The sequence below is a fragment of the Phoca vitulina genome, unplaced genomic scaffold, assembly GCF_004348235.1.
Source record: "Phoca vitulina isolate PV1807 unplaced genomic scaffold, GSC_HSeal_1.0 scaffold94, whole genome shotgun sequence".
Classification (NCBI taxonomy): Eukaryota; Metazoa; Chordata; class Mammalia; order Carnivora; family Phocidae; genus Phoca; species Phoca vitulina.
The window spans coordinates 3,042,709-3,065,017 of record NW_022589797.1 but is presented as its reverse complement, the minus strand read 5'-3'; the positions used below and the strand labels follow the sequence as shown (position 1 = coordinate 3,065,017).

Sequence of the window (22,309 nt, the reverse complement as noted above, 5' to 3'; positions counted from 1 at the left end):
TGCTTGTGACAAAACAAAACTGAATTCTATATTGAATTACTTTATTATACAGTTGATTAAAAACAAGACAAGTATATTATACTTTCAGTATACTTTTACTTTTTACATTTAATAATTATTAGAAATACATTTTTAATCAGGTAGATAGACATTTGTTTTCAGTTAGGTCATGTAGCCATGAATAATTATTACATTGTTAGATTGAGGTAGAAATACAGCTTCAATTTCATATGTATACATAATGTATGAATAATATACATTATATATACTGATATACGCACCCAAGAATATATGCATATATATACATATATATGTATACATACGCATGAGGACTAACATATATAACATAACTATATTAAATGCAATGATTAAGAGACCGTATTTACATATGATAATGGAATAGAATTTTATATGGCAGTGAAACAATCCTTTTAATTCCTTCTGAGTTATTTCGCAGAAATCACAGTGATCTATTGTCCGTCTTTAAGAAAAAGTTTTATTGTGACATAATTCCCATACCCAACAATTCTCCCATTTTATGTGTACGATTCACTGTTCTTTAATGTAAGTAGAGAGTTGCACAAGTATCCCCACAATCAGTTTTAGAACTTTTTTTTTTTTTAAGTAGCCTCTGTGCCCAGTGTGGAGCCCAGCTCGGGGCTTGAACTCAACGACCCTAGATAAAGATCTGAGCTGAGATCAAAAGTCGGACACCGAACCAACTTAGGCACTGAGGTGCCCCATGAACATTTTTATCACCTCCAAAGAAACTCATACCTCTTAGCATTTACACTCCATTATCCCTCAGCCCCCCATGCCCACCCCCACCCTTCTGCCTGCAACCCTAGGAAACCACCAGTCTACTTTCTGTCTCTATAGATTTACCTATTTGGATATTTTGTAGGAATAGAGTCATTCAATATGTGGTATTTTGTGATTGGCTTCTTTAACCTAGCATTTTTTCGAGGTTCATCTTTGTTGTAGCATTAATCAGTACTTCATACCTAGGAATAGAATTGCTGAGTCATATGATAACTCAGTGTTTAACTTTTTGAGGAATTGCCAGACTGTTTTCCAACATGGCTGCACTAAGTAGTACATTCCTACCAACAGTGTTTGAGAATTTGTTTATCCACATATTCGTTAACACTTGTTATTATCTGTGTTATTATAACCATCCTGGTCGGGTGACGTGGTATCCCATTGTGGTTTTGTTAATGACTTTTAAAATTTTAGAACAGTTTTAGATTTTTGAAAATTGTGAAGATAGTACAGATAGTTCTCTAGAATTCCATGCATGATACCAAGTTATATTTAATAGGTATGTCTCCTTAGGCAACTGTGACAGTCTCAGACTTTCCTTGTTTTTGATGACCTTGACAGTTTTGAGAAGTACTGCTCAGGTATTGTAAAAATGTCCCCCAATTGGGATTTTTCTGATGTTTTCCTGGTATTAGAGTAGGGTTATAGTACTGGAGAGGAAGATCATGGAGGTAAAATATATTGTCATCATCTTGTATTAAGGGTACATAATATCAACATGACTTAATCACTGTTGATGTTAACATTCATCACCTAGCTGGGACTCAGTTTTTAGATTTCTCCCATGTAAAGTTCCTTGTTTTCCCCTTTCCATTCTGTACTCTTCTGAAGGAAGGAAGTCATAGGTGCAGCCCACACATAAGGAATGGCAATTACACTTCCATGAGGCTGAGATATCTGTATAAATTATTTCAAATTCTTCTGCACAGGAGATTGATTAAAATCAATACCTAAATACATACATATATACATATTTATATGTTTATTCACTCATTTTGTTAGTCTTTTTTTTTAAGGGGGAGGGGCTGAGGGAGAGGAAGAGAGAGAATTTTTTTTGAAGATTTTATTTATTTGTCAGAGAGAACATGAGCACAAGCAGGGGGAGTGGCAGGCAGAGGGAGAAGCAGGCTCCCTGCTGAGCAAGGAGCCTGATGCGGGACTCGATGTGGGACTCGATCCCAGGACCCTGGGATCATCACCTGAGCTGAAGGCAGACACTTAACCAAACTGAACCACCCAGGCATCCCGGGAGAGAGAGAATCTTAAGCAGGCTCCATTCCCAGTGCAGAGCTGCACACAGGGCTCCGTCTCACAACCCTGAGATCATGACCTGAACTGAAACCAAGAGTCAGATACTCAACTGACTGAGCCACCCAGCTGCCCCTTTATTAGTCATTTTTAATGATCTGAAAAGCTAGTAACTCAGGAACTCTACTTTTGTTAAAAATGAAAAGTTGGAAGCTTCTTGACTTACACAAGGATTTCTTACCAGTTTTTACCAAGTTAGTTACTTCTCACTTTCTGGGAAGTGTATACCAAAGAGTCTGTTCAAACGTATCAAATTACTGTTGATTATGTGTTGATTATGCTGATTACTCATTACTTTAGGTACCTTGTTCAATATAGTATACTTAGAAAAAATTGAGAAAATAGATCTATTTTGGATTTTAACGCATCTAGCCCATATATTTTTTAAATCAGAAAAAAAATGTCTCCCTTTTTAAATTCAAATAAATGTGTTGATACACCTCACCTTGACAGCCATCTTGCTTATGGATTCTAATTCTCAGATCAGGCATAGAACTTTGCCATAAGTTTATTATGTCTATGAAATAAGGAGTCACCACATACATATTCCCTGTACTTAATGCTTTACTTTAATGGGACTCTCCCTCAGGCATAATGCATTCTTAATAATAATCAGAGATGGAATTAGTAAGTTCCTTTTAATGAAAATGTAATTCCAGCAACCCCAGTCTATACATATCTGAATTTATTGTACTCCATCACATACCAAAATACTTTTTTTAAATAGCATTCTACAGTTTTAACAAAATTATTTGTGAGAAAGGAAGAACAGTTGGTTTTATATGTAAATTTCTTTCTTTTATACACATTACGTTTCATTACCTCTGGGCAATGCACCCCAGGAATATTTGGGATGTGTGGAAGGTATGCATTCCTTTTGTAAGAGCAATTGTGAAAAGGGAGGCTGGAAAGAAGTGATCTGATACTTTATATACCCCCAGGTTCATGAATATATTAAAGACCACTTCTTTTACACAGGATCTTTTATGATCCTTAGCAAAATTCGTGTATTCCTACTTTTTCATGCCTCATATCCCTTACATCACACAGTTATAGCTGATTATTTGTACCTTTAACCTCTACTTATCCTATTACTTGATTTTTCAGCCTCAGCCTGTATTGACAGAGCTAAGTAAAAGAAAATCAGCATACATATTCTATTTCCCATCCTCTCTTCCCCTTTTCTTCCTAACTTTTAAAAATATTTGTTTATTGGGGCACCTGGGTGGCTTAGTTGGTTGAGTGTCCGACTCTTGCTCTCGGCTCAGGTTATGTTCTCAGAGTCATGAGACTGAGCCCTGCATGGAGCTCCACGCTGGGCGTAGAGCCTGCTTAAGATTCTCTCTCTCCTTCTCCCCCTCCCCCTCCCTGTCTGACTCATGCGCGTGCACACTGTCTTGTTCTCGAAATATGTTATATATAAATATTTGTTTATTGGGGAGGCTGGGTGGCTCGGTCGGTTGAGCATCTGACTCTTGATTTCAGCTCAGGGTCATGAAATCAAGGCCCATGTGGGACACTGTGCTCAGCAGGGAGTCTGCTTGAGATTCCCTCCCTCTCCCCCTGCCTCTCCTCCTGCTTGTGCGCACACTTGCTCGATCTCTCTCTCAAATAAAAAAATCTTAAAAATATATATATTTGTTTATTGTCAGGGTTATAACATTTATAATCTGTACTGTTTTGTAACAATCATAGTTTTGTTTTGTTTTTTTAAGATTTTATTTATTTATTTGACAGAGAGAGACACAGTGAGAGAAGGAACACAAGCAGGGGGAGTGGGAGAGGGAGAAGCAGGCTTCCCGCTGAGCAGGGAGCCCGATGCGGGGCTCGATCCCAGGACCCTGGGATCATGACCCGAGCTGGCTTAATGACTGAGCCACCCAGGTGCCCCCATAATCATAGTTTTTTAAATTTCTTATTCCTACCATGAAATGAATTCACTGTTTGCTGTCCATTATTTTATTTCCTTTGATCTGTTAATCAGCTGAATTTGTCCATTAGTAATTTCTCCAGGAAAATGCTCCTTGGAGCCATATTATATTCCCTGAATTCTTAGATGTTCAAAATGTTATATGCTTGGGGCGCCTGGGTGGCTCAGTCAGTTAAGTGTCTACCTTCGGCTCAGGTCATGATCTCAGGGTCTTAGGATCAAGTCCGGAGTTGGGCTCCCTGTTCAGCAGGGAGCCTGCTCCTCGCTTCTCCCTTCTGTCTCTCTCCCTACCTCTCTCGCTCTCTTTCTCAAATAAATAAAATCTTAAAAAAAAAAAAAGATTAAAATAACCCCAAAATGTTATATGCTTGTGTGTATGGGTATATATATATGTGTGTGTGTGTGTGTTTTGCCATGATACTTCAAATGGCAGTTTGGGCATAAGATTTCAGGGTCATACTTTCTTTCCTTCAGGATATAGACGTTATTCTGCTGTAGTTATTGTTGCTGGGGAAGAGTTTGGCTACCACATTTCTCAGTGACTGTCAGGTTTTCGAAAGAAACACATTATCAAAACATAATTAAACTGACAGTATATTTAAAGGCAGTAAGTATTTTGGAAGATAATTGAAAAATTGGACAAAAAACGCAGGGTTGTCTTTTTAGTTTGACTTTGGTCTTGTTTTTCAGGGCTAGTAGTAACCCTAGTCAAAAGGAAGTGTTAGCTTTAAGGTACTAGTGATTCTTGTTTTGTTTTGTTTTTTAAAGATTTTATTTATTTGACAGAGACACAGCGAGAGAGGGAACACAAGCAGAGGGAGTGGGAGAGGGAGAAGCAGGCTTCCTGCCAAGCAGGGAGCCCGATGCGGGGCTCGATTCCAGGACCCTGGGATCATGACCCGAGCCGAAGGCAGACGCTTAACGACTGAGCCACCCAGGTGCCCTGTGATTCTTGTTTTTGGAGGTTGAATGCTGAATCGAATGCTTACCATGTCTTGTCCCCCTTTGAGAAAACAAGCTTCCCCATTCTTCATAATACAAAGCCCCAAACAGTTTTTTTCATTGTATTTTCATGCTGTCTCAATGGGTAATCTATTGCCATTACCCATAGGAATTCAAGATTTTTACCTTTACTTCTCCTGCATAAATATACCTATATTATCCTTGTCTCAGCTTAAAATCTTGTGGACATTTTTCTTTTAAGGTAGGCCTGTTTCTCATTTGATTCAGTCCTTTGGGGACAGGAAACCCCTTTCATACTAAATTTGCCTATCTAAAACTACTCTTGGCACTTTGGGTACCAGCATCATTTTTTCTGTCTCTCAGCCCTTAGGTCACTTGAGCCCCAATTTAGAAGCCTTTCCTAGATTTCATCTCAGGGATTGCCTTCTCTGCTTTTATGCTTTTTTGTTTAGAGGCTTCACAACCAGGACTAGTTATCTTCAGATTGCCCCTTTGATCTTCATACACAGATCTAAAAGGTATTTGCTTTGGAATCTCTCTCTCTCTCTCTCTCTTTTTTTAAGTAATCTCTACACCCAGAGTGGGGCTCAAACCCACAATCCCAAGATCAAGAGTCTCATGCTCTACCAACTGAGCCAGCCAGGTACCCATGCAGTGGGATCTTTAGTTACCTTTTCAGACCTTTGTCTCCTAGCTTCATGTCATCATAGATATTCCTTCAGTGTGCTGATCTTGGGGTGGGGGAGTGAATGGAGGGTTTGGTGTTTGTGAATTTCTAGGGAGATACAGAGTGTTATGTGTGCATTATTGCAGCCTCATCTGCCTGGGATACCTTATGGTGCCCAGAACCCTGAAATGTCAGGAAAGCACTACCTCACGAGTAGGTGTGGAATACTTCTTCCTTTCTCTGTTACTTATTGTGAGGCAAGGGGGTTCTTCAGCTAGTTAATTGTATATATTTCTCAGAGGCTAGTTTATGGCACTGAAATATCAAGAGGCAAGATATGAGGTGCTGGGCATTTTCCTTGATATTCCTTTGCTGCTAAACTCTCTAGAGTCAGCAGCTGTCCAACTAAGGTTTCTGTGCTCCACATCCAATTAAGGGTGGCTCGAGCAAGACAGCAATGGAGGTACCATAAGGTACAGCACAGGCTGGTGCAGGGACTTGATTGCTATATAGCAGTGTTATCTGAAAGTGGTCTCATCTTCACATGTGTTTGGACTTCTTCATGACCACCTGTACTAGTCTTTCATTCAGCACCTCAATGAAAATATTTAGAAAACTTTTACATGGAAGACTTTTGTAACCTGAAGAAGAGTAAAGCATCCCAGTTACCTTGAAGAACCTGTCAGTTTATATCATAAGACCTAGTGAGTGGGGAGAGTAGAGAAAAGGAAAAGTGGGGGAAAGCTCCCTACAGTTGTAGGGGTCCAGAGCTTCAGCCAACTAGTGTCCACTGCAGGTTCAGTAGTTTGCGTCTGTGTTCATAGAGGAAGCCAGCATACTTTCTGGAAGAAGAGATCCACCATCCTACTGTACCCGGATGCATAGGATTAAGTTTAGGCAGGTGAGAGTTCCTTATGGAATTGGGAAGTCTTAAATAGGCATTAGCAAAGAGTGGAGTTGGGAGGGTAGGGATGCCTGATGTTCACAATACCATGCCTCTTCTTCCTGGTGTAAGCAACAAAATGTTTCTTCATCCATGTTGTGTCCAGAACCAAGTGGGTGCTTTTCGTGTGGGTGGGTGTCAGACAGTAGAGTTCACAACTGCTTTCTCTGAGAACTATCTGCCACACCTATTGCAGGCCCTTGGATAGGAAAGTCATCTTGGTGGAGGTTTGCTTTCCCTTGAAAGATGGTTACATGGTGTTTTCTTTGCCACAGCATCATGGAGAAGCATCTTTCAGGAGTAGGATAGGATGTTTTCCTGACTAATCTTACCCACTAAAAGGGAAGGGAGCTAAGGACTGCCCCAAGCATTGGGTGACAAAGTAGGCAAGGTCAGGGGAGATGGCAATAGTGCTGCTGTTCTTAGGGCTCCTATAAACCCCATTTGGGGCCAGGATGATATTAATTGCTCCCTTGATATTTATACATTGGGTTCCCCTGCATTCGACTTGGTGGTTTCATTCTATGCATATGATACATATTCTGTGTATTTTAAAAATTTCCTTTTTAAAATGTTCTGATTTTGTGTTTTTGTGTATTTTAATCTGAGATCCTCATTCCTGCCATGTGTTTTCAGGGATCTGTCAGTCAACAGCAGTTCCAGGATTTCACAGGAGGAAGTATTAAATTTGTTAGTTGCTTTAGAGGCATAGAGAAAAACTGTTTGTAATATATGACCCCTTAAACTATCACATTTTCAGGGCGCCCATTAAGTTTCTGCCTTTGGCTCAGGTCGTGATCCCAGGGTCCTGGGATGGAACCCTGCGTCAGGCTCCCTGCTCAGCGGGGAGTCTGCTTCTCCCTCTCCCTCTGCCCCTCCCTCCCCTTTTGTGCGTGCGCCCGCTCAAATATATAAATAAATAAATAATCCCATTTTCCCACTCATAACCGATTTCTTTGCCATGATGTCCTCTTTAAATTCCTCTCCCATCTTGAAAATACGTAATAAGGACTGAATTTTAACTGGGTCATCTTCTGGTGTTACAGGTCCGTCTTTTGAAATGGCATAAATGAGAGATTAAAAGGACCTGGGTTAACTGGAAGAGTCAGGCATTGGGCTTCACTTCTTCATAGTTGCCAATCAGTTTTCCTCAAATAAGGCTATGCCTGTAAAACCTAAGAATCTCAATCACTCATTCTTTTTCTCCTCTGTATGTGTATGTTTTAAGAGTCAAAGTAAGTTTAGGCTTTTAAGAATGAACCCTTTCTGGGCGCCTGGGTGGCTCAGTCATTAAGCGTCTGCCTTCGGCTCAAGTCATGATCCCAGGGTCTTGAGATCGAGTCCCACATCGCTTCTCCCTCTCCCACTCCGCCTGCTTGTGTTCCCTCTCTCGCTGTCTCTCTCTCTCTGTTGAAAAATAAATAAAATCTTTATATATATAAAAAAAAAAGAACGAACCCTTTCTACCTCACACTACCTGAAAAATGCCAGTCTTTAATCCTGCAAAATCCCAAACTTTGCCTGCTTAGTTTCCAGGCAGACTCATAATCCAGGTCTTATTTGTTGTGCTAGGGCCAGTTTTATGCCCTCCATCCTGAAGTTGTACTTGTGGTGACATAGTAGCTAACAAAGGTCAAAAACTGGGGTGGGGGTGGGATGGAGGGGCACCTGGCTGGTTAAGTTAGTAGAGCATGTGACTCTTGATCTCGGGGTCATGAGTTCAAGCCTCACATTGGGTATAGAGCTTACTTTAAAAAGGGAAGGGGGAGCAGACCCAACTCATTGACCATTGTCTATATGTTGAAAAGGGACAGATACAATATTACTCATTGGGTCATAGATGTCTAATTTTGATTTTTTTTTTCAAGATTTTATTTATGTATTTGATAGAGAGTAAGAGAGTACAAGCAGGGGGCAGTGGCAGAGCTAGAGGGAGAAGCAGGCTCCCCACTGAGCAGGGAGCCCAACGCAGGGCTCCATCCCGGGACCCTGGGATCATGACCTCTGAGACAAAGGCGGAAGCTTAACTGACTGAGCCACCCAGAAATCAAAATAATTCTGATTTCTTATCTCCCTTAAATACTACTTTAGTTTTGATGTTTTTAAAAACATGTCTCAGTTCTATGAAATTCACAGCTTGCTAGTTTGCTCTTTGCTAGTGTGTGTGTGTATGTGATTAATTGGTCTTTGTTTTCTTTTGGTGTCTTTATTATTTACAAACTTTTTTTTTTTTTTAAGATTTTATTTATTTGTTGGGAGAGAGAGAGAGAGAGAGAGCACAGCAGAGGGAGTGGCAGGCAGAACAGGCAGAGGGAGAAGCAGGCTCCCCGTCAAGCAAGGAGCCTGATGTGGGACTCAATCCCAGGACCCTGGGACTCAGACCCGAGCTGAAGGCAGCCGCTTAACTGAGCCACCCAGGCGTCCCTACAAACTTATTTTTATGCAAAAGCGGATAGCCAGATCTCTCTGACAAAGATTGTGAGACAACCAAAAAGATCAGAAATACGAATCTGAAAAAAAAAAATGAAGACTATATAAAGTGGAGTGTTCTTGACTATCGTTTTGTCTGCACCTCTCTCCTCTGAGTTTTTTTATTTTGGTCTAGATTCCCTATGTTGAAAACTCCTACCGAAGTCCCCTGCCCTGGCTTAAAGCAAGGGTGGAGGGAGCATTTATTTATTGGAGTATCTCTAAATCCAGGAATGGTGGTGGTCCTTGGAATTGTATTGTGCAGTAATTGAAAACACTTAAGAAGCCTTTGTTCCTCATTTTTATCCCAAATTGTTACTGGATTAGGTCTGTTTTAACATGTTAAACCTTTACACTACTGAATTTGGACAACCAGACCTGTCTGTTCCTCCAAACATGCCGTAGAGAGGGGCATAGATTTACTCTTTGTAGGAAGTGAGAGTCTGGGGATGGGTCCTCAAAAGTCTGTTTTGCTAATCCAAGAAATTTATGTCTAAATGCTACAGGATTGTCTAAATGGACAAGTGCAACTACTGTTACTGCTAAAAACCAAAGCTTCATGTGGAACTGTGAATTTACATAGAATGAGAATAAGAAAGAATGTATGTAGTTGTTTTCTGGACCCTTTCCCATTTGTTCATGATCTGAAGGAAACCAGTCCCTTCAGTGGACATGAATGATCTCTTCATTGTGTTATATTAATTTGATAGTTTCATTATTTGGTCTTTCCTTTCTTTCACCTATTGTTAGCCTTCTCCACCTTCTGCTTTTTTCCTCCTGAAAAAAAATACAATGAATAAGGATTTTCAAACACTTAAACTAACAACAAAAGATGGCAACAAAAAAATGTAACCATTGGAATAGTTGTAGGATTCAGTTCTGTGTTGTACATTCTATTAGTATTGTCTTAGTTCATTTTTTCCTTTCTGTAAAAATAGGATTAAGGGGTGCCTAGCTGAATTAGTCAGAAGAGCATGTAACTCTTGATCTTGGGGTCTTGAGTTTGAACCCCACAATGGGTGTAAAGATTATTTTTTTAAAAAATAACTTAAAAAATAGGGTTGATAATACTTATCTTGCAGACTTGTCTACAATATGCTACATGGTATAATTCCTGTGTAAAATTATTTTGGTACAAATGCTAGACAGTTTAAACTACGTATGACATTACTTCCAGACCTTTTCCAGTCATGATACATAGATAAAATTGAAATTATTCTATTTGTAGATCACAGTGTAGTAAACTGAAGATGCTTTGACCAGAAGTTGTTGCAGAGGCTCAGGTTATCCCAGGTCCCACCTACCCAGCTGCCTACAGGAACCAATAAATAGTTTACCTGTAACCCATCCACAACATACTGGTTGGGAAAGTTTATAAATACAGTCTTGTGTATGAATTACTTAGCAATCTTTGTTAGAGAAAAAAGTCTAAATTCTGCTTTGCGTCGTATTGGCCTTGTTATTAGGCAGACTCTTAACCACTTGGTGATAAAGATGGCCACTTGCTCTAGACCTTCCCTCCTTATTCTCACAGTTGTCAATTCAATCAAGAATAAAAAGTCATTGCCTTTCTGCTATTAGATTAGAACATCATAGTTCCTACCAGGGTTCTGATTAGCCCATCTTGGGTTACATGCATACCCCTAAAACCAACATCATGACTAGATGGTGGAATCCTTTGGCCAGCACTTGTATATCTGCCACTGTGGTTAGGTAGGTTGTGTGTATGAAGGTGTGGCATGATAGTAGGGGAAGATTAACCCCACCAGAACCAACAGAATGGGTTCCCATACAAAAAAAGAAAAAGAAAAAAAGATCCTGCTGTCCAGAGGAAGGGAAGAAGTGAAAACGTACAGTGTTAACTATTTTCACAGTCCACTGTAGTACCTGACACTCCTTCTGAAAGCATCATGGATTTCAGTATAGAAGTACATGGTATTAGAAGTGAGTTCTTGATGAGCACTGGGTGTTATATGCAACTGATGAATTACTGAACTCTCCATCTGAAACTAATGTACTATATGTTGGCTAATTAAATATAAATTAGGAAAAAAATGAGTTCTTATTTTGATAGAAATGGATAATTCACCATTTTATTTATTTATTTTTAAAGACTTAATTTATTTGACAGCGAGAGAGCACAAGCAGGGGGAGCAGCAGAGGGAGAGGGAGAAGCAGGCTCCCTGCTCAGCAGGGAGCCCAATGCGGGGCTAGATCCCAGTACCCTGGGACCATGACCTGAACCGAAGGCAGATGCCCATCCATCTGAGCCACCCAGGCACCTCGATAATTCACCATTTTAAAAAATTGTATTTCCTAATATTTTAACACTTGTCCAATATGGTAGCCACTAACTAACTACATATGGCTATTTAAAAATTAATTAAAATTAAACATGAAATTCAGTTCTTCAGTTGCACAAGCTACTTTTCAGAGTGCTCACACGTGGCTGGTGGTTATCATATTGGATAATACAGATTATACATTTATATAATCACAGAAAGTTGTATGCAGTGCTGATCTAGACCAATGAAGTTCCCCCCCCCCACCCCTTTATACCCCACTTTGTCCTATCCTGCCTATCTTTCTTAACAGGTTTTGTATGTTTTCTTCTGTGGCAGCGCTTTGGAATTTTCTACACACATTTTTTGGCTTCTAGGATGTTATGTCAGTTTGTTTCCCATCATTCGTAGTGATGAGTTTCTTTGAATCTTTATTTTATAATGTAATTACTGAAGAAATCGAGGAGGGTCTTGGTGGGGAAGGGCAAGGAGTTATTCTTAACCTAAGAGAAAGGGTGTGTGTGTGTGTGTGTGTGTGTGTGTGTGTGTGTGTGAGATAAATGGATTTTAACTAGATGGGAAAGTTGTCTGTGAAAGTGCCTTTGTCATAATCTTGTATAATCACATAACAGAAACTCTCTACCCTTTTTAGGAAAAGTTTTCATCAAATCAAACATCTCATTGCCTGGCTCCCTCCCTTTATTTTTTGCTTGGGGCAGGAGCAAAAGGCTATTTTGCAACAACACAATCTATAACCTCGCACCAATGAGAAAAGGTAGAGAAATTTAATTTTTCTCCCCATTTTTTCCTTACATACATGCACAGAGCTTTTTTGGGGGGGAAAAGAAGCTTGGTAATAATTTGAAACCTTTTTGGAACCTGTTCTGGTTATTTTTCTAACAGAAAAATGTGTGATTAAGGTGTCTGTTTTTTATCTGTGGACGAAAATTGCCTGTTTAGATCTCCCACAATTCTTACAAACCCTGGGAGAGCAGGGATGGCATCTGACGTGCTCACTGTTGTACACGCAGCATCACAGTTGGTGCCCCTGGCACACACTAAGTCCTTCATAAATATTTTTGAATAAAGACTTCCATTATTCAGAGACTAGTTCTTCCATGTCTGGGCTATTGTTTTCCTCCATTCTCCTGCTTAAGCGTCTTTCTTCCCTTAGAAGTATGGAAAATAAATACATTTGTATGTAATATCATTTTTCAGATCCTCTTTTTTTTTTTTTTTTAAAGATTTTATTTATTTATTTGACAGAGAGAGACACAGCGAGAGAGGGAACACAAGCGGGGGAGTGGGAGAGGGAGAAGCAGGCTTCCCGCAGAGCAGAGAGCCCGATGCGGGGCTCGATCCCAGGACTCTGGGATCATGACCTGAGCCGAAGGCAGACGCTTAACGACTGAGCCACCCAGGCGCCCCATTTTTCAGATCCTCTTAAGCAGCCATGATAAGAAGTGGATGTGTGGAACAGGATCATTTTTACCCTCTCCCCAAAAAGTTTTTTTTTTTTTTTTGCTTTTGCTTTTTCCTATTGTACTTAATAGTAGTTTTCAAAATTTGTTGTTTGAAAAGCTTTCAGGCTTCCACTTTCTGCAGACTGGAACATGTAGCCATTTGAGAACATGCCTTGTACAGAGTTTATTCTGTGCCCTGCAACATGACCTTTATGCTCGGCTCACGGATTTCCTTTACTTTGTCTCCTATTTAGCAACTTTATTCTGTATTCTAGCCTAACCAGCTGAGCACTGAAAATAAAATTTTGTATTTCTATTCCCCTAAGGTCTCACATATTATATATAAAAGCACAGTATTTTTGGATCCTGTAAATATGAATATTCGGAGCTGACCCTTTTCCCCCCCCCCCTCCCCCCCCCCCCCCCCCCTTCTAGGACTATCCTTTTAAGCGTAATCTCATTGCTCAATGAGCCCAACACCTTCTCCCCAGCCAATGTGGATGCTTCGGTTATGTTCAGGAAATGGAGGGACAGTAAAGGAAAAGACAAAGAATATGCTGAAATCATTAGGTAAGGTGTTTTGTTTTACCTTCCGTTTGATTACTTCAAGTCTTCATACAGAACTAAAGTATATCCTAGAACCATGGCTTTAAATCAGACTTAAAATATCCACTCCATTTCTCTCAATTAGATTTATTGTTTGGGAAGAGATTTCTGCCTGAGCCTACTGAGTTTGTATGGCTTTTGAGAGAGCACACACTAGAAGATAATGCTGCAGCAGATCGTACTTCCTGGGAACCAAAACTTCCAGGTTCTGAATCAGTGAAGTTCTCAGACTCTGCCTCCGAATCATTTTAGGGACACTGTTCAGGATTTTCAGTATGTCCTTTAAGTATAGCAAACACCCAGAGTATTCTGGACATTCTAGATATTTTTGTTTTCCAAAAATTTTAATGAAGCCGTATAGTTTATTGGCCCTTTTGACCAGAGCAGCAAGTATCTTCTAGGTATCATTATCAGCAACACTAGTATATGGTTTAACAGAGCCATAGAAGCTTCCTCTCATTGGGAGACTTGGAATCTACCCCTAGCTCTGTCTCCCTTCGTATGACCTTTTATCAGTTAATTTTTTGGGTCTTTGTGTTTTTTCCATCTGTATAAAGCGGGGGAAAAGGTAGAAGGTATTGGGGCTGAACCATTCATCTCTCGATCATACCCTGAGTAGGACTTAAGGTTTTCTTAAGAGTACTCAAGAATTGATACTTGAATTGCAATAAATTCATTTCCTCTTATGTCCTTAAAATAGAGCCCCAAGGACAGTTCCAGCACATTCTGCACATGGTTTAGTAAGCACTACAATTTATACAGATAGTTCCTCTTTATAACTCTAGTCAGCACGATGCCATGGGATGTACAAAAAAAGGGAAAACTGCATAGAAATAAAGCTGAATAATATATAGATCAGCAGTTTTCAACGTTTTCTGCCCACTAGAATCACCTTTAGACCCCCTTCCATATCCGTAGTCATTTAGTGAGATTATAAGGGTAAAATCTGGGCATCTATATTTTGTTTTTACCAGCCACCTAGGTGACTGATGTATACCAAAGACTGAAGATAATTAGTATAAATAATAAGGACCTAGAGATTTAGAGGAGCTGGAGTAGGTTGAAGATTGAAAGATGGGAGTGCTTTTCATAAAATAGGATTAGAACCTGAGCCTGATGTTCAAGGAAGGGTAGTATTTAGTAAGTGAAGAGTTAATATCCCTCAGGCATTTGTATTCTTTCTATTTCTTATTTAAGGGTTTATCTCATTCTTTAATTCTTTCCACATTTGCACCAGCTTCATGTCAGGTACTGCTAGGTCATGAAGGCAGTGCTTTCTCCTTGAGTTTACACTTAAGAATTTGTAAACAAATGACCCTATAATAAGATGAGCGCATGAACAAGATACAGTGGAAGGAATATATAGTGCTGTGGAGTTCCTAGGAGAGGTAATGCCTCATAACCAAGACTTTTTCAAGTAGTAAGGGAAAGGAAAAAGCCCCTTCAGGGAGGAAACAGGCCTGCACACAGGTAGCTAACCACATGGCACGATCAGAGAGAACTGTAAGCAGCTTTACGTTGCTTGAATATAGAGTCTCATTTTGCAAGTAATGGGAAATTCAGAGAGCCATCAGATCTGTTTTTGTTGTGTGTTTTTTTGAGAGGCATCAGATCTTAAAAGACATCTGAAGTTACAATAAGGCTTTCGTCCTTAGTCTTAGAAGTGATGGGGTATCAAAGATTTTAGGAAGGGAAGGGAAAATCATATTTGAGTTCTGAAAGAATCCTAGTTGACCAGAGGAGACTGAGATAGGGAGGAGAAGCCAAGATGAAGACTAAACAGAGGCAGTGGCAGTGAGAAAACATGAAGATAGGGCTTTGGCATGAGGTTTAGGATTTTAGGAGGTAATACTCTTAGAAGAAAAATGGGAGAAGGTGGCCATAGAGGTCAAAAATGACAATTGCAGACTTGCCGAGTTAGGGTCCCTATGGAACATGAGGGGTGGAGACATCCCAAAGGCTTATTGAACGGTGTAGGGCTCAGAAGGTAGAGGCTGGAGCCTGATAGTTTGAGAGCTGTCAGCATGAAGGGGAATGGTGGCAAAAACCATAGGAATGACTAAGATGGCCCAGGAAGAGACAGAGAGGGAAGAGATTCAAGCCAGGATGTATCAGCAACACCAGGATGTCAGGCTTGGCAAAGTAAGGCAGACAGCAAGATCAGTGGGGAACCATCTAATTAGAGGCAGCAGAAGGAAGATAAGGAGGGTGGCAGTTTGTTGTCTTATGGTCAGTTTTTGTACTTGTTGAAGGAAACTTCACCCTTCCATCCATCCAGTCAGTAATTTTGTGCACAGCTGTATGTGCCAGGCTGTATTCTAGGCATTAGGGAAATAGAAGACAGACAGGTAAGTTCTCCAGTGAAGTTCACATTGGGGGGTGAGGGGGACAGGAAGGAGAGGAAACTGATAGAAAAGTTAACAAATGGGGAAGATCATAAGAAGAAAAACGAGTAGATAGTGGTTAAGTAGCATGATATGAAGGAGTGACTAGGTGGCTGCTTTAACTTAGAAGTAGCCTGTTCTGACAACCCAAGTTCAGATCTGAGTGACATAAGCAGCCAACCATGTGTAAAATCAGAAGAGCAACTGAGCCACATAGAAAAATAAGTGTTGTTCAAGGTACTAAAAAAGAAAAGGACCAGGGTGGCCTGTATATTTTGGGTGACAAGAATGAAGTGGGAGGCAGGTGTGTCATGGGACTTCGGAACCCTACCTAGGCTATTTGGAATCTAAGTGTAAATGGCAGGATTATTGAATTAAGAAGAGTTGTTGGGACTGCATTCAGTTTGGTGTGAGACAAGGCAGGGGAAAAAACAAATCTCTGAGGTCATTTCTGGCTAACCAACATCTAAGATCCACTGCTTTTAAATGCCCTTCAAAGGGTCATTATTAAGTGTTCTTCAAAACAGTACCTAATGGGCTGAGAACCTTTGGTGTAGTATCTGTTAGATGCTTTTAGGCAGGCACTGAAATGTAGAAACCTGAGTCATAAGGAATCTTTTTTTTTTTTTTTTTGAATAAGGAATCTTGATTAAGAAAGGTCAGTTGTAAATCCATCTTCAAAACAGACTTACATAAAACTGTCTCCCTTCAGGAAACAGGTTTCAGCCACTAAAGCCGAAGCAGAAAAGGATGGAGTGAAGGTCCCCACAACCCTGGCGGAATACTGCATCAAAACTAAAGTGCCTTCCAATGACAACAGCTCAGATTTGCTTTATGACGACTTGTACGACGACGACATCGATGATGAAGATGAGGAGGAGGAAGATGCCGACTGCTACGATGATGATGATTCTGGGAACGAGGAGTCGTGACGTGCTCCTTCGGTGCCCCGTACTGCCCTGCCGTCTCAGGCCAAAGGGAGGGGAGCAAGTGGGGACCTAGCAGTGGCCCCTCAGCAAAAACCTATCACAGGGGGTGGGAAAAACAAACACGGCTTCTGCTGACTCCCCTTATGGATCTCAGTTTGCTCCTTTTTATGGACCTCTTAATGGAGAGAAAGTAATCCTCCACAGAATGTCTGAATTCTTGCATTCTTTACCCTTCCATCACTGTATTGATTCTTTTTTTTTCTTCTTCTTCTTTAAACCCAAACTCTCGCCTCACTTCGTCTCTACAGAGTGTTCACAGCAAAACACGTTTGGTCTGTTTTTAGATTCTTGAAGAATTAAATAGTCTTTCATCAAGACGTTTAATGTGTTTAAAGCTGGGAACCCATTGGAAGTTCACAAGTGCTGCGTATGCTGAGTAGCAAAAGAAAATGGAAAAAAAAAATATAAAAACCCCACAAAACAAACTTAAAAAAAAAAAGCAAATTTGCCAAGGTTTAGCTGCTCATTTAGTGTGTGTGCATTCGATCAGCCCCATGGTGGTGAATTTTGTTTCCTTTCCCTTCTTAAGGCTGGGATACAGTGGGCATCAGGGACTTTGTGCTAAGCCTGATGAAATGTGTTCCTAAGGGCACAGAGCTCCTTCAGCCTCCAGGAAATCATCCTAACCCAGGGGGCCTCAGCTACTCTGAGGAGAGAGATCAGATTTTGTTTTTTGAAATCGATTGGGATCTAAAGCCTGAAATAAATATTCATACTTTACATAGAACTGGGCACTTGATTGCTATTTATTTTAAAAGACAGAGTTGTTACCCTCCCTACCCCAAGGGAGTGGGGAGAGAGTGGAGATTGTGTGCGTGTGTGTGTGTGTGTGTGTGTGTGTGTGGAGTCTTAGTGATGGGAACAAGGAGTTTAAAATCACTATGCCAATTCTGGTTGATGCTGCTGGGGGAAAAAAGTCAAAACTACTGGTGACCACTGTTGGGTGAGAAAACATCTGTTTTATGTGAACTTGGCCTTTCCCGCAAAGATTTTTTTTTAAAAATACTCATGGTGAGAGTATAAGTAGCCAGTTTTAATTACTCAGTATTACTCCTAGGTGCATGTGTTAAGATTTTGGTTTTCATGGAGCTGCTTATGCTGATAGTGATAGCTGTGGATAGGAGACATGAGTGACCAGTTCCCGCTTTCCTCGTTGGATGTGACCTGGACTTTTCTCTCCTTTCATTCCATGTACTCTGGCTGTGGAGGGCAAGCAGAAGTTGTGCATGGAGCTTGCCCTGGGCTGCTTTGACTTTTTTGGCAGGGCCGGGGGAATTGGCTGCAGGCCATGTACGGGCAACGGCTAGATCTTCCAAATGTGCAGTGGCTGCAGCTTTGACTGCCCTGGTCTCAGTCACGTGTCACTTCAATCTTGAGATCCATCAGCCTTCAACCAGGGACTTCAGAACTTGGCGGTGATTTTTCTTTCTTTTGGGAGTGGGCCAGTTCATAGGAGGGCAGTATTCTTTCAGTGGGGAAAATCATCATAATGTAAAATTACAGACTTCGGAACGAAAATATGAACAGAGACTGGTTATAATCCTCCTCCAGATCCCTGTGTACTGGTGTCAACTTATTTTCTTCAGATCATAGCTCGAAAGAACCAAAGGGTTGAGGGACAGGGGTAGGATGGATCCTAGAACAGAGTAGGTGATGCTTACTTCCTTAGCTCCTCCTTCCTTTCTGATCTCAGGGTTTTCATTCGCTCTTCAACCTCCAAACATTTGCTAACTGATGCCCAGCAGACCTCTCTGGCCTCTAAAGTTTGATTTGGTATTAAGTGGGAACGTTAACATGCAAAGGTTCATATGGGACAGTATTGGGCCTGGTCACAGAATCTCTGTCCAATCCCCATGGGGCCAGGACTACTTGCACCCCTGAATCTAGTGAATCCAGTCAGATTCCAAGAACAGAGCAGCTCTTTCTGAGAAAACACTGGCCGCAAATTCTCACAGAAGGATGTTGGAACTAGCTTTTTACACCCCACACTTAAGTAATGCTTCCGGATAACCTGCATATCTTCTGGAGTCCAAAGTCTCTCCTAATGCTCTGATTACCCCCTATCACCCCCACACACGTTTACAGCCAGTAGCTTGGTCTTCTCTCTTGGAGCCCTAAGATTAAGGCTTTTCTCTCTTCCCTTACCACGAAAGCATCTCTCTGCCAGGGCAGGCCGGGCACCTTGGCGTTGCGGAAGGTGCTGTGCTGCTTAGCCCTGTCCCATTCGGTCCTGTTGGCCTCTGTTGCATGTTGACTCAGGGAGCCAGAGAGCCAGGTGGAGGTCAGACCTCTCAGCCCTTTGGGGTGTTACTATTGAGGGCTGGCTTTGCCCCTGATAAGAGTACAATCAGTTCCAGAAAAGACTGGCATGTGTTGATTGGCTAGCAGGTAGACATTCTGATAACTCAGAATTAAATAACCTGTAAAACCCAGATGCTGGTTCCAGAGCTGTGTCCTGAGAACACATCCTGTGGCAAAAGAAAACTTGAGCATGTAATTTTTTTCTTTTTGGGAGTAGAGGTCTCAGGCTCAGGCCAGAACTTTGTAAGTACAGTTGTGCTGATTATCCGGTGTTAACATGAATTCAGAATCCTGCATTTTAAGATTCCTTTTGATTCTAGTGGAGGCCTCTCTGGATGCTCTTCAGGTCTGTGTGTTTTGAGGCTGGGTGGAGAAAGTAATATCACGATTCTGTTTGTTGCTTCTCAGAGTCTTCCCACTCTATTTCATATCATTCCAGAGTTCTTTTCTATTAGCCAGACTTTTTTGTAGTCCCCTCTTCCCTGGAAATTGCTTATTTGCTGGTTTCCTTATGTTTGGGACATACACAGTAAGAGACTGTAGGGGAAAATGTGTAGTTCTCCACTGAAAGTTAACTCCCCACCCCTCCCATTCTGATAAAAATGGTTTACATTTACAAAAAGATTCAGATGCAATTTTCAACTATTCTGAAACCAGCAGGACACACCTGACTTTAATAGTTTTCTTAGCTGAAATTGTAGATGTTTTTCTTCAGTTTAACTTATGAGAAAAGATTATCTGATGCATTTTTGTGTTGAACTTCCCCTTTAGTGGTTTATTTTGTCTTTTTCTGCCCATCTGTCTACTAATAAAATGTGAAATAAAATATACCTGTATTGCTACTTCCCCATGGGATGACCCTCTTTCTTTGTGTTAAAGAAAACTAAAAGGTGGTCTCAGTACTTCCACTCTTCCCTCACAGGTATTACGCTCATGACTCAGCTGAAAAAATAAAAACCAAAACTGAATCTCACTGACCTGCCTTTTAGGATATTCTGCTCAACTCACCTCCTCACGAATACACATTCCCAGTCCTTACTAGCTTTGAGGAAAGGTTGTTAAAGACACAGCCATTTGTTAACCTTAATTCCTAAGTGGGGCACAGTCTGCCAGTACAGTCGGTGAAGCTATGAGGGTGCTCCACTGCCCTCCTTAGGTGAGCCTTTTGTTTTCATCGTCAGTTGTCTTTTGAACTTCCGGCTGCTCGTTAATAAGCAGGGATCAGGCAAGAAATCGTATAAAGTCCCTGTTTAGTTTCACTTGTGAACACTTACTTTTTTTCTGGCAGGGATCTCAAGCTGTGGGTCACCAGCAGCACATGGCCCATCTGCTGAAAGGACCAGTGATTCTAGAGGCCAAAAACAGAAAAGGTGAAGCCTGACCCCAGGTTGGTTGTGGCGCACCGACGTGACCAGTATTTGACGCCCCACTCCGGTTGCTCATTTAGCCTAGCGTGCGGGGTTATTTAGGAGTGAGAGGCTGTAATGCCTCGGGAAGAACCTGGAGGTTGGAGCGCAGTTGTGCTGCAGGCTAGTGGGGCCATCTGCCTCCGGCCACACACACGGCTAGTGGATGGCCCTGATGGCTCCCGGACTGGTGGCCTGGGAGCAGGAGGAAGCAGCTGCACTGGAATCCCGGCCCAGGCAAACGGCTGCCCGGGACTTTCTGGAGCAAGTACTTCACCCCGGATCCACTTACCTCCCTCACACCACCGTGACTCGCTAGTCTTCTCTTCCACCCCATCCCTTGACTAACCACCAAGATTCTGGCTGCTGAAGAACAAAGGACAGAGAGGGTGAGCTGTGTAAACTTCCTCTCAGGCCATGAGAAACACATCCTCCGCTCTTACCTTTCAGATTTTAATGTCCGCTGACATTCGGAAATGAAAGGACCCTGCCCTGGTACTCCTGTTGACCGGGGCCCGTAAGAGATTGCCTTATCAAAGTCAACTTTGATAACCACTGCCCGTGCCCTGTCAGCCTCATTTACCTTTCCACTCCCTGGATGCTGACCGGGGCAAAGAAGGGATGCCAATTTAAGCCCTCACAACCCGCTGTCAGAAGACTGACCACGTGAGCTCTACTTGTACAGCTCCACTGTGAAGTCCACGGTGCCTGGAACAATCACGAAGACAGCCTGTGCCCTGAGCTACCCTTTAGTCACACCACACAGACACCGTGCATGCTCTCAGAACTTTATTAGGTGGAGATTGGGCAAAAGAGAAAACCCCTGAAACAGTCGCCCACCTGGGTCAGGACAACTGGAATAGAGGAGCCTTTGCTTGGAGACGTGCTCTCACTGAGGTGAAGGCGTTATCTTGGATTTTTTTTTTTTTTTTTTTTTTAAAGGGAGCAGACTGACTGAACATCTCTGAGCACAACTTCAGACGGTTTTAAAAAATGGTCAGCCAGAGGAAGGCAAGTCTCTTGGGGACAAGACCAGAAGCAGAAGCCTCTGGTTTGTATGAAGACAAACAGGTGCCACTTTCATGTTGGGCAGGAAGGATATCTCTGCTATTCCCAGATGAAGATTTGGTAGGAGAGGGACATGACAAATGACAAAAGGACCGGTTTCTCAAAAAGAGAGAGGGCTAAAGTAATTACACAGGGAAGGAAACTCAAATAATGGCTTACAAGGGAGCGAGATAAGTCGTGATTCTTCATTGGTACCTGACCCCAGTCCCCAAACTGCCTTAAAAGCAGCCCTTCCACACACTGCTCCCAGCTGCCCCTGGGCTGGGAGGCTACAGAGAAGGCCTGAAGGCAGGAGTGGGAAAAGGGCTTATTTGCTACAGCGAGAAGGGGCCCGAGTCGGGATTGCAGACCTGGCTAAGAGTAGCAGCTGTACCCCCCATGCCCCCAAGACTTCTATCACATTTACAAATACATACATAAATACATTACATACAATAGCGAGTCTGGGAGGCAGGCTCCCCACAGAGGCTCGGCTGACACAGTTACACGTCTCAGGAATTCTAGGAAAGGGCACTGGGCTCCCAGAAATGGGCTCCGTGTGTTCTCTCCTGCCCAGGGTAAGCCCCGCCCGAGCCCACCCCTCTCTTCAAAGGTTCAGTTTGTCCAGTAGGGAGAGTTGCCGTAGGCGGGCTTGGAGGCTTGCGACTTGGGCTGCAGGGAGCTGGGCTGGCTGCGCTGACCCGAGCCACTCTGAGGAGGAGGAGGAGG

At 41.9% G+C, this 22,309-nt stretch overlaps 2 protein-coding genes across 3 annotated transcripts in view; one reads left to right on the top strand and one right to left on the bottom strand.

Annotated features, from left to right (window-relative positions):
• Positions 1 to 20,100, top strand: part of UBE2R2 (ubiquitin conjugating enzyme E2 R2) — a 112,303-nt gene extending 92,203 nt beyond the window's left edge. The window contains exons 4-5 of the mRNA XM_032396917.1: positions 13,283 to 13,417; positions 16,550 to 20,100. Coding sequence (XP_032252808.1) covers positions 13,283 to 13,417; positions 16,550 to 16,769 — 355 coding nt within the window. The 3' untranslated portion in view covers positions 16,770 to 20,100. The remainder of the gene's footprint in view (positions 1 to 13,282; positions 13,418 to 16,549) is intronic.
• Positions 20,101 to 21,307: 1,207 nt separating this feature from the next.
• Positions 21,308 to 22,309, bottom strand: part of UBAP2 (ubiquitin associated protein 2) — a 128,285-nt gene continuing 127,283 nt past the window's right edge. For both annotated transcript variants that reach the window (XM_032396916.1, XM_032396915.1), the window contains exon 28: positions 21,308 to 22,291. In XM_032396916.1, coding sequence (XP_032252807.1) covers positions 22,196 to 22,291 — 96 coding nt within the window. In that variant the 3' untranslated portion in view covers positions 21,308 to 22,195. The remainder of the gene's footprint in view (positions 22,292 to 22,309) is intronic.